Source organism: Littorina saxatilis, linkage group LG10 (assembly GCF_037325665.1).
Source record: "Littorina saxatilis isolate snail1 linkage group LG10, US_GU_Lsax_2.0, whole genome shotgun sequence".
Classification (NCBI taxonomy): Eukaryota; Metazoa; Mollusca; class Gastropoda; order Littorinimorpha; family Littorinidae; genus Littorina; species Littorina saxatilis.
Window position 1 is genome coordinate 19,036,623 of NC_090254.1, and position 12,696 is coordinate 19,049,318.

At 40.3% G+C, this 12,696-nt stretch overlaps 1 protein-coding gene across 4 annotated transcripts in view; it reads left to right on the top strand.

Moving 5' to 3' along the window:
- LOC138978345 (cellular tumor antigen p53-like) overlaps positions 1-11,642 on the top strand; it is a 58,266-nt gene extending 46,624 nt beyond the window's left edge. For all 4 annotated transcript variants that reach the window (XM_070351059.1, XM_070351060.1, XM_070351061.1 and 1 more), the window contains 3 exons: positions 885-1,106; positions 4,037-4,130; positions 6,265-11,642. In XM_070351059.1, coding sequence (XP_070207160.1) covers positions 885-1,106; positions 4,037-4,130; positions 6,265-6,576 — 628 coding nt within the window. In that variant the 3' untranslated portion in view covers positions 6,577-11,642. The remainder of the gene's footprint in view (positions 1-884; positions 1,107-4,036; positions 4,131-6,264) is intronic.
- Positions 11,643-12,696: the final 1,054 nt, after the last annotated feature.

Here is a 12,696-nt window from a genome sequence, read left to right on the forward strand (position 1 = left end):
AAGTGATTGAGTTTGTGTTACTGTTTGTCGATTTCTTACGTGAGCCTTGAAGGCTTCGCCTCTTGTTTTCTATATAATTCACTTTTTCATATTGACCAGCTGTCTATAATGATGTCATTTGGTCAGTCCCTTGGGTATTCATTATAAGGAGGATAAGGATAAGATTTTATATAGTCCATGAGGGTAACCTCACAGAAATTCGGGCTGCTTTCTCCCTGGGGAAAGCGAGCTGCCATACAGTATACGGCGCTACCAATTTTTTTTCCCTGCATGCGTGTATTCATGTTTCATAGTCATGTCTAACTGAAAAATTAAAAGCTTTATGGGCGGAAATTTAAAAACAAACAAAAAGGAAATCCAAAACCCAAGAGGCTGCCAACGTTCCAGTTTTCAGAATAAAAAAACAAGAAAGGTAAGTTGTTGGAACGTTTGTTATTGACAAAAACCGCTACATTCACAAATATATCTACCCAACAGTCTTTTAAGTGCACAGACAAACAATTAGTTATGACAAGTTATCTTGATCGAAGTTTCTGGTAGCAGGCGGTAGAAACTTCGATCAAGATAAGTTGTCGTAACAAATTGTTTGTCTGTGCACTGAAAAGACTGTTGGGTCAATATATTTGTGAATGTAGCGTTTTTTGTCAGTAACAAATGTTCCAACAACTTTCCTTTCTTGTTTTTTTAAACAAAAATGAAGTCATAACTTGCCTAGACGTGCACTAGCACATACACACACAGACTCTGCACACTTTCACCAACCTTGGTAGAAAGGAATTTTGTTTGTTTACTCACTGCTTCACCAACCACAGACAAACAAACGAAACCAACAGCAACACACACACAAAAACAGCCCTTTGAAACCATTCCGTTTATTTCTTCAGGCCGAATGGAGCTCAGCTGCCTTCCATCCCATCACTGGAAGCTCTACCGTCAACTTCCGCCATGGAGGCGACAAATCTCGCCAGACAGGCGACACTGCCATTCGAATCTGACGTCACAAGCTCCCAGCTATCGTTGGAGGCAGGGGCGCACGGTGATGTGGCAGTGGTGAAAAACGAAGCCATCAACCTGGGCGACCATGTGCAGGATACCACCATTTCAAGGTGAGTGGATCGAGGGGCTGTGGGAGGATCTTGTCATGTGCGGTCAAGCCTTTGGGGCTACACCTTTTGTTCTGTCCTTTTTGGGGGAGAAATTTGTAAACGGTGGTACAGTAGTACCTGCCATATCCGGTCACCCATTAGTCATTGCAAAGGTGACCGCAAATATCAGGTGGCCGTTCATTACAGGCCCCCTCCTCCTCCAAAAAACCCCCCAAAACACGATCAAGTTTTCATGAAGAAAAGAAAGCGATCATCCACGAGCCGCCGATTCATTGTCTCTGTTAGTTTTGCTTTCGTTTATACATCTTAATTATTTGCGTGTTTAACTCGATCGTCCTGGCTAAGCTATTGTTTCGTATGTTTCTATGTGTGTTGTTTGGATTATTATATATGTATTTGAGTGTCAGATAAACAAGTGTTTCAAACTCACATCAGCTGTGATCGATCCGGAAGTGACTGCCGTAAATGTACATGTATGCGCATGTCTGTATTTACAGTTTGCGCATGCGTAAGTATTCATGTCGTCTGCTCGTGCTGTGCCGTCTGTGCACACAACACACACACACACACACACACACACACACACACACACACACACACCACAGGCGCTCGCCCGCGAAAGTGACAAGTGGCCGTTAAGTGGCCGCTCCTGTCGAGTAAGAGGGGCACCTTAGGGCAAAAATCAGTGACCGTTGACCGCGTCAGACAGGTTAACGGCCATTAAGAGTCAATTATAGAAGGAAAACTCATTAGTCATGGGAAAGCTGGCCGCTCCGGGTAGGTTCACGCCCACGAAAGGGCCGGAAATGGAAGGGACTACTGTACAAGCCATTTGAGGCTTTTAGGCCTTCTGTTGTCTCTTCGTTTTCTGTTGTTTCTTCTTCTTTAATCTGTATCAAAAGGGGGCCGGGTAGCTCAGTTGGTAGACCACTGGACTTGTGATCCTACGGTCACAGGTTTCGAATCCTGGCAGGCACGGAAACGGGTCAACTTTAAGTGCAGACTCAGAGACAGTATCCATGTTCCACCTCCATGTCACCACTGTGGCACATAAAAGACCTGGGTCATTCTGCCATAAGTGCAGGTGGCTGATTACACCTAAACACGCGCACACCTGGGTAGCATGACTCTGTTGCTGCTAGCTTTCCACTGGGAGGAAGCAACCCGAATTTTCCAGTGATCAGACAATGTCATGAAAAGAAACAAGTCGCGTAAGGCGAAAATACAATATTTAGTCAAGTAGCTGTCGAACTCACAGAATGAAACTGAACGCAATGCCATTTTTCAGCAAGACCGTATACTCGTAGCATCGTCAGTCCACCGCTCATGGCAAAGGCAGTGAAATTGACAAGAAGAGCGGGGTAGTAGTTGCGCTAAGAAGGATAGCACGCTTTTCTGTACCTCTCTTTGTTTTAACTTTCTGAGCGTATTTTTAATCCAAACATATCATATCTATATGTTTTTGGAATCAGGAACCGACAAGGAATAAGATGAAAGTGTTTTTAAATTGATTTGGACAATTTAATTTTGATAATAATTTTTATATATTTAATTTTCAGAGCTTGTTTTTAATCCGAATATAACATATTTATATGTTTTTGGAATCAGCAAATGATGGAGAATAAGATAAACGTAAATTTGGATCGTTTTATAAATTTTTATTTTTTTTTACAATTTTCAGATTTTTAATGACCAAAGTCATTAATTAATTTTTAAGCCACCAAGCTGAAATGCAATACCGAAGTCCGGGCTTCGTCGAAGATTACTTGACCAAAATTTCCACCAATTTGGTTGAAAAATGAGGGCGTGACAGTGCCGCCTCAACTTTCACGAAAAGCCGGATATGACGTCATCAAAGACATTTATCAAAAAAATGAACAAAACGTTCGGGGATTTCATACCCAGGAACTCTCATGTCAAATTTCATAAAGATCGGTCCAGTAGTTTAGTCTGAATCGCTCTACACACACACACACACACACACACACACACACACACACACACACACACACACACACACGCACATACACCACGACCCTCGTTTCGATTCCCCCTCGATGTTAAAATATTTAGTCAAAACTTGACTAAATATAAAAATGAAAATGATTTGTTTGAAATTTGTAAACGGTGGTGAGGCCAATCAGGTGGAAGGTCACCTTCTGTTGTCTCTTCGTCTTTTATCTGTATCAAAAGGCCACCTGCTTTGTTGGGGCACCCCCCGCGGGTTAGGGGGAAGAATTTACCCGATGCTCCCCAGCATGTCGTAAGAGGCGACTAACGGATTCTGTTTCTCTTTTTACCCTTGTTAAGTGTTTCTTGTATAGAATATAGTCAATGTTTGTGAAGATTTTAGTCAAGCAGTATGTAAGAAATGTTAAGTCCTTTGTACTGAAAACTTGCATTCTCCCAGTAAGGTAATACATTGTACTACGTTGCAAGCCCCTGGAGCAAAATTTTGATAAGTGCTTTTGTGAACAAGAAACAATTGACAAGTGGCTCTATCCCATCTCCCCCCTTTCCCCGTCGCAATATAACCTTCGTGGTTGAAAACGACGTTAAACACCAAATAAAGAAAGAAAGTTTGTAGGGACATTTTTGATTGGTGCTAAGGGTGTCCTTTCATTGAAGGTACTGCTGTACAAGGCTACTTGTAAAGAAACGTTTTACCAATCATGTCGGTGAACTTTACCTTTCTATTTTATTCTTCCAGTGACAAATTTGCTGAAGTAGTGGTGGGGTTCTGATGGAATTAGATCTGTAATATTACCATTACATTTTTTAATGATCAAACAGTTAAACTTTTCAGATATCTTATGTTGAATTTTCAGCCTCGGTTGATGTTAGGTTTTTGTTTTCATACGATCGGATGTGTGTGTTTTCTATTGCTGAAACAATAATAGCCTCATTGAGACTTGTGTTTGTTTCCACAGCTGGCTGACTGGATTGGGACTAAGCGCTTACATCGACACTTTCCATCAGCAAGGCTTCGTCAACCTCTACCAGCTTGAAGAATTCAACTTAGAGGTGAGTTCCTTTCCTTTTGTATGTATGGCCGTGCATGCTTGAGCATACACGTACTGTTTTGTCTACAAGTTGCTGTTCAGAGCCGTTGTTTTGAGCATCAAAGATTCTTTTTACGCCAGTACAGTCCATTTACATGGGTGGGATTCTTCAGATATATGCTGGAAATCCCGATTCAATTATGGCTTTGTTTGTTTTTTTGTTCGGTTGAGGTTCAGGATTCATGACATTTTTTTGTCCCACCCATGTATATATCAGGCATGGGAATTGTCCGCCGAATGGCGGATTTCCGCCGAATTTTTTTTTTGTTCCGCCGAAAATGCAAAAGTGTCCGCCGAAAAAATAAAGGGGGGAGGCACACAAAAAAAGCACCGGTTACTTTGGCCTTTGCGCAAAAGCCCGCGAAAACTTTCCGTACTTTGTTCACGCACTGCTACCGCCCGCCTCAGTTATTGAACTATTATGTTTGAAAGTAAACCAGATTGCACAGATTGTGTTACAAGTTACATTTTCCTGTTTGTCTCAACAGATAAATTTTTTTTACAAATTTAAACCATATATAATACATGTAAGCAAAATTTGGTACATTTTTGTACTAAAAACTCTGATTCTAAAAACAGAATTTAATGGCAAACTTGGAGCTCAGATGACACCAGATTGCACCATCTGGGTTCTTTGGAGAAAAATTTTTTCCGGGGGGGCATGCCCCCGGACCCCCCTAGTAAGGCTAGGCGCTTCGCGCCGTCGACTTGACGCTTCGCGTCTTCAGTTATAAATTTTCCGCCTTTTTTACAATTTTCAATTCCCATGCCTGATATATACCAAGAGGCATAAATTCCGCAAACTGAACTTTAAAAAATCACAAAAAAATCAACTCAGTGGTGAATGTTTTCAATGTTTGAATATTTTATTTATTGGCCATTTTAGTGTTTATAAACTTTCGCTTTATTGATTTTGAATAGAACATCATGAAATGACAATTTTTCAAAAAAAGTGACTGAGTCCAAGCGCAATGATTTCGGAAAACGTTCAGTGTTCATCACATTCAATGCTTTGGCCAGCTCTAAGCATCCCAATCGCTTGCTGTCTCTCTCCTTCATCAAGTCGTGGCATGATTGCGATATCTGATACAGCCAAACAGCCAGTTGCATTTTATAGGGCCATACACTATCTTTTTTACGTTATTGTCTCCCGTTCAGCCCATTGTCTTTATTAGCACAGTGAGCTGTGGCTGGATCAGCAATACTGCAAAGTGCACGCTGACAGCGTGAAACATTTGCTCCGACACTCAAGATGTCAACTACAAATTACAGGTTCAATCTGATTTTCGTTTGAGAGCAAAATCGTTCAATGCACTATTTGCAGAATTTATGCCTTTCAGTATACTACAGTGAGTTCACTTGAAAAGTCGGTTAACAAACTGTTTTCAGCTTACCTGACACCTCAGATATGACAGACTATTGAGTTTAAGTTAGTTTAACATCCTCACAGGCCTCTACACTATTTAGGACATTAGCAGGTGATAGACATACCCCAGATGGATACTACCAAAGGTTAAAGAATCCAAATGGAAAAAAGCCTTTCGTTCAGAAATCTGCGTTAATGCTGTCAACACATGATTTGCCCGAAACTGAGAGAAAAGGTGGTTAAATCCAGTGATGGATGCGTAACAAAGGTTAAAGAATCCAAATGGAAAAGAGAGTTTCATTCAAAAATCCGCTTTTATTCTGTCATGATTTGCCCGAAAAGGTGGTTAAATCCAGTGATGCATGCTAACAAAGGTTAAAGAATCCAAATGGAAATGGGAGTTTTCATTAAAAAATCTGCTTCAGGCAAGCACAGATTTACAATGACAAATTAAAAAGCATTGTTACTGTTACTGATAAGTTGCAGCAATGACAGAGTTGAACATATATATTCAGTTGTGGGGTACATTTTCAGAGCACATCCCGAAAATCAGTGGAATACATTGACTATTGTAGTAATATACAATATCACTTGTTTTTATCCAACTGGTAGTTGCTGTTGGTACGGAATCCATTTTTTAAGAAAACTGAGTTTGTTTCATGGAATGTTATGACTGTATTTATCAATTTGGGACAAATTATCTCAACTTGATGATGTTTGTCTTCCGCAGGACCTGGCCAAGATGAAGATCGGCACCGGCCATCGCAACAAGATCTGGAAGGCGCTGGTGGAATGGCGAGAATCGGTCCACACCCTGGACGTCTCCCAGCTCCAGCCCTCGCTTGGCGCCGGCTCCGACCTGGGCCTCACCTCTCAGGGTTCCCAGCAGAGCTCGTACTGTCCCGGCTACTACGAGATCACCCGCTACACTTTCAAGCAGGTCATATCACTGTCACAGTCCCAGGGGGAGAATGCTACCACCAATGGCGGGCCTGGCACCTACACATTGCGGAAGAGAAAATCTGACTGCTTGGATGAGTAGTGTGCTACTACGAGATGATGATCACCCTCTACACCTTTAAGCAGGTCATATCGCTGTCGCAGTCCCAGGGGGAGAATGCTACCACCAATGGCGGGCCTGGCACCTACACATTGCGGAAGAGAAAATCTGACTGCTTGGATGAGTAGTGTGCTACTACGAGATGATGATCACCCTCTACACCTTCAAGCAGGTCATATCGCTGTCGCAGTCCCAGGGGGAGAATGCTACCACCGGCTGTTTCTTTACTGTTGTGCGGGTACGTTCAACAGAAGAGTTAACTGTTGTTTTGCAAGCAAAAATAGAATGACTTTTGAGGTACAGACACTTTCATGTTATGGGTGTTTACCATGCCGTCCTACCTAGACAAAGACAGATAGAAGCAACAGCTGCAGGTGAAAAATATTGATCATTGTGACAATGAAATGAGTGCTCTACATTTTCCCACAGTTTTTGCTTTGAGTTTTTCATTTATGTTAGCTGAGGGCTGGGGCTGGTCAGAGAGCTTGGGGCTGACCTGTACTAGTGCTACGTAGCAGTTGATGATGATCAACTACAGTCTTGGACAAGAGTATTGGCTTGATGAGGCGCTTTTGGCTCGAATCGGCAGTAACATTGTTGTCAAAGAACACTGTATACATGTACATACGAAAGTTCGAAAAGGTTCTGCTTTTGTTACCCAGTGTTGTTGAAAAGAAAGAAATCCTTTGAGCTCTTTCTGTTCTTGCTTTTTTTGTAAACCAGAAATTAATCTGATGATGTTGAGTTTTTGGTTTGAAATTGATTTCAGGGCGATGTATGAAGAATTTCTGGCAGTGTGCTACTTACAGTGATGAGTGTGTGTGTGTGTGTTCGAACAAAGAGACATATTTATTGATACTATTTTCAACTGGCCGTCCAAAGCTATGGAGAATCAAGCAGGACTGCCAAAGAAATGCCTGTGTATTTGTGCTGCACCAAAAGATTTTTGAAATCGTTGTTTTGTGAGTGCTAGATGGATAGCTGAGAATAGTACTTACTTTTTTTGTTAAAGAAATTGAAACCAGTATGCGTGGTGCTTAACATTTTTCATCCAAACAATAATCATACTTTATCATTAGCTGATACGACTGCATAAGATTTGTACATGTATTGAAATAGTGATGTCTACAAATTGAGCTGGGCAGGTAGAGAGAGGGTTGGAGAAGAATTTGTGTGCATATATTTAAAACATTCTAATTTGGGCTAACAGCATTTTGTTGTTTAGTTTCTGTTTGTGTAGAAGTAAAACGGATGCATAGTTTTAGTTGGTATAGTTCAGTGCAGTAAGTGAACCGAGCCTTTCCGTACTGGCTTGTGAGAATGTGATGTTTTCTGTTTTTGAAATTTTATCTTGTACATACTTTAAACCAGTTTCCCTGTGTGATGATCCGCTGAAATTGTTGTTCAGCGGGTAAGCAAAGGTACGGAGAATGCTTAAGTTGATGCTAGACTAGCATGATGCTATGCACCTGTGTTCATCTTGATCGAAGTAATGTTGATGTTCAAAAGAAGCATTTTCTGCATGCATCAAAGTGTTGTCATGCCACACAAGTATTGTTCCTCCGGCCGTGTTCATAGCTTCAAGAAGTGTAGCCCAGTAAATTTTGCTGGTTCCCATGTGATTGCAGTTTGGAAAAATATGAATTGGAGATGAAGTGTCTAGATGTTGCTCAGAATGATACAGGTTCAGAATGATACAAGCATGGAAAACATGAAAGTTGAGTACATTGTTCTCTTCAAATACCTCGGCCTGGTCTCAAGATACCAAATAAACACATCACGGACTGATTAGTATCACAATCTTTGCATTTACAAAAGCAGTGTGTTTCTCAAGTGTGTTTCTCACTTTATGCATTTATGAAAACAAAGCAGCATTTGTGTTCGGTTCTATGCATTTAAGTGTATGACATCGGATGCAAGTGGTGCATATCAATTTGTTCAAATGTTTATCTCATCACTTTTGAAAAAGGTATCTCATTGTCAGAAGTGCATAATTACTGTGAACCAAAATCTGTCAGATGGTTTTTCGTACATAAACAGACAGGAATATTCGTATCTTGGATTGTTATAGTGACAGTGAAAATAACCCTGTTGATGAAAACAGATATACAACTGATCATGATTAAGGGTGCACAACTGTTGCAGATGCTTATCATTAAAGGTGCACAGCCACTGTACATAAATCATGCAAAAAAGAGAGCAAGAAAATTCGACTGTCTTCAGTAGAAATTTAATTTGGTTTAAGTTGAAAAAATTGCTGGCTTTGTTTACTCGTGTAGCTATCAGTGATTCATTTCTGTGAGCTTGTAGTTTATCTGAGAATCATGTGTGAATACTGCTCATCTCTTTTGAACGACTATTGCATTTGGAGTGATAACTGCCGTGTATTCGGTCTCACGGAAATTACCCCCACTTGTTCCTTTTTGTGTTCTTTTTGCTGCACTGTTTTGGCCTTGTGTATTTACAATGCAACCTTGAAGTTTTGTATGTGTTGAAATTGGATGCATTTCTTTTGGATGCAAATTTATGCAAAGTGGTTTCAGTGTGAGCCTCTTGTGTTGTTGAGTGCAAGTTGTGGAAGTTGGTTGCTGCACTTCATAGTTGCTTTCTACTTCAGCTTGTCAAAGTTCAATGCCAGAATCGACGTTCAACTTTGCCGCTCAGCTTAAGCATTTTGGTTTGTCTTTTTATATGCAACAGTGTTCTAGAAAGCCATCCGTCCAGGGCCGATGTGTTCGATTTGCTTTCCCGAAGTAATATATATGACTTTGTGTGTAATTTATCTGAGCGATTGATTGCAAATGTTGGGACTGTTTTGACTGGAGATCGTTGGCGACCATTTGGTTCCCCCGCGGGCTAGGGGGAGTCCATATTGGTTGGGACGAGAAAGAATTTACCCGATGCTCTCCAGCATGTCGTAAGAGGCGACTAACGGATTCTGTTTCTCCTTTTACCCTTGTTAAGTGTTTCTTGTATAGAATATAGTCAATGTTTGTAAAGATTTTAGTCAAGCAGTATGTAAGAAATGTTAAGTCCTTTGTACTGGAAACTTGCATTCTCCCAGTAAGGTCATATTATTGTACTACGTTGCAAGCCCCTGGAGCAAATTTTTGATTAGTGCTTTTGTGAACAAGAAACAATTGACAAGTCGCTCTATCCCATCTCCCCCCTTTCCCCGTCGTGATATAACCTTCTTGGTTGAAAACGACGTTAAACACCAAATAAAGAAAAGTAAAGAAAGTAAGAGCATACTTTTTTCTTTTCTGTCTTTTCCCTGTCATTTTGTTTTCTCTCTCTTTCTTTGGCGTTAATCTGGTTTCTGTTTCAAAAGTTGTTTGTAGTTTTCTTTCCTGTAGTATCTTGTTTTAAACAATTCCCTCCGTATTCTGGTGTTTTTTTTCTTCTTTTCTTTTCTCGTTTTCTTTTGTAATGAAAATTGTAAAGAATGCTGTGTTTTGATACTTGTAATCAAGACAAAAATAACTTTAATTAGTTGTATTTAGAAGAAGCTGAATGAAAGCTTGACCTCAATTTTGAAGAAACTCACAAGTTACTGTGTTCAGACACTTGTTCTTACATGTAGCTTTTGTATTTCATACGACTGAAGCAGATTTTTGGTGCTCGAATCATTTGTCCCCACAACGGACATAGGGAAACTCGCGTCTGAGAGAATTTCACTGTTTCTCATCATCTTCTACCATACTTGCTATTTCTGTAGCTGTTATGAAATCCATATTTTTCCTGCTCCAGGCGTATATGATATAAAGAGAGACTTATTTTAACAGAACTGGAAGTGTACAGCTTACAGTCTTCAAAATGGATAGGGAGACTTATGTTTCAACAGAATTTGAACAATAACAAACGGACTTGGATGCGCCAACTTATTTATGACTTCCGGTTTGTACATATCCATTCATTGTTGTATAAAGAAATAGAAGGAAAAAAACAACACCAAAATGTTATATTTGCGCTTTGACCTGAAAAGGTCTTCGAGAAGCGATGGTTTATTTCTGTCGTCACATATTATCTGTCATTTGTTCTAATTCCATTCATAATTGCAGTAGCGTAGAGGTTTCCTGTAACTTTCCTACGGTACCCATACCATGGTGTGTTGACTGCATAACCAGTATAGTGTGCGTGCCTTTGTATCAAAGTATTAGAAAAACATAATTCATTGCTTGTTCTAAGTTTTTAAGTGATGAGTGTATGTATGTGTGTGTGTGCACGTGTGGTAGCATTCCACTTCATACTTCCTGTGTAGAGGTTAAACAAACAAAAATGTGTTCAAGATTTTAAGCCATAATCTGTATTCCATAATCTCTCGTTAGCTTAAACAGAAAGACAGCTATGTGTTTTATGTGTTCATACCTAGAGTGGTGTTACTAATGGCACTGCGTTCATAACCAAGGAATGTTTGTTGTTGTCGTTGTTATTGAAGACTGAATGTTGTCATCTTCACTTGCCAAGTGTTCAAAACGGCCGTATCATGTGTGTTTTTATAAAAAAATAAAAAAATGTTATATGATGGGTTTTTTTTTATATATGGTTTGAGGTAGCTTAACAAAATGTGTTCCTATAACATGAGTTTAGGAAGGGGTGAAAGATAAGATGTATCTAAAAATGTCATTGAAGATAGCGGAAGATAATTTTGTTGCACAAACATTCCTGTTAAGAATGTCAGCACAGCTGATAGGTAAAAGATTTCCACAGTAGTTGTTTCTAATCTTAAAATCCGTGAGGAGGGCAACAAAAAACAAGCAAACAAAACACACACACAAAAGTGAATATGTCATGAAAGTTGTAACTTTCTCTTGGTTCACTGGGTAAAGCAAAGCATTTCAAGGCAAGATAGACAAGTTAGATCTTTAGTACATTTTGAAATGTTTCTTAGGGTGTGTATGTGCAATCTTGTGGGGGCAATAAGAATAAGCTGTTCCAAGGTTTTCCTCAGTACACATACCTGTATTGTCATTTTCAACCAATTCTAATATTCTCTTGTACTCTAAATTATCTGAGTGTATTATTTGACCCAAAACGATCTTTTAAACGACGGGCGCTGTGGCGGGGTGGTAAGACGTCGGCCTCGTAATCGGAAGGTCGAGGGTTCGAATCCCGGCCGCGGCCGCCTGGTGGGTTAAGAGTGGAGATTTTTCCGATCTCCCAGGTCAACTTATGTGCAGACCTGCTAGTGACTTATCCCCCTTCGTGTGTACACGCAACCACAAGACCAAGTGCGCACGGAAAAGATCCTGTAATCCATGTCAGAGTTCGGTGGGTTATGGAAACACGAAAATACCCAGCATGCTTCCTCCGAAAGCGGCGTGTGGCTGCCTAAATGGCGGGGTAAAAACGGTCATACACGTAAAATTCCACTCGTGTAAAAACACGCAGATCTTTTAAACAAAACATGGGAATAAAAGTTCTTTTGTTTTTGTTTTTATATGACTAATCGTTGTTGTACAGAAAGGGGATACTGTAAAAGTAAGCTTTAACAAATTGTAAGTTTACCATAGACATGGAGAGTATATGAAATTTTGTAGTGGCAGGATTTGTGATTTTGTTCTGCTTCTTAGCAATGAATGAATAAGTAGCTGTACATTCTTTTAGGCTGATGTTGATTTGGGATGAGCTTGATTGCTAATTGTGTTAATTATCCAGGGAAGAGACTAAGCTATGGCAGAACAAAATTAGGTCAAGATTTGATTTGTAGAGTTGTGTGCTTCAGTGATTGTCAGTTCTTGCATACCCCCCGCGGGTTAGGGGGAAGAATTTACCCGATGCTCCCCAGCATGTCGTAAGAGGCGACTGACGGATTCTGTTTCTCCTTTTACCCTTGTTAAGTGTTTCTTGTATAGAATATAGTCAATTTTTGTACAGATTTTAGTCAAGCAGTATGTAAGAAATGTTAAGTCCTTTGTACTGGAAACTTGCATTCTCCCAGTAAGGTAATATATTGTACTACGTTGCAAGCCCCTGGAGCAAATTTTTGATTAGTGCTTTTGTGAACAAGAAACAATTAACAAGTGGCTCTATCCCATCCCCCCCCCCCCCCCCCCCCCCCCCCCCCCCCTTTCCCCCGTCGCAATATAACCTTCGTGGTGG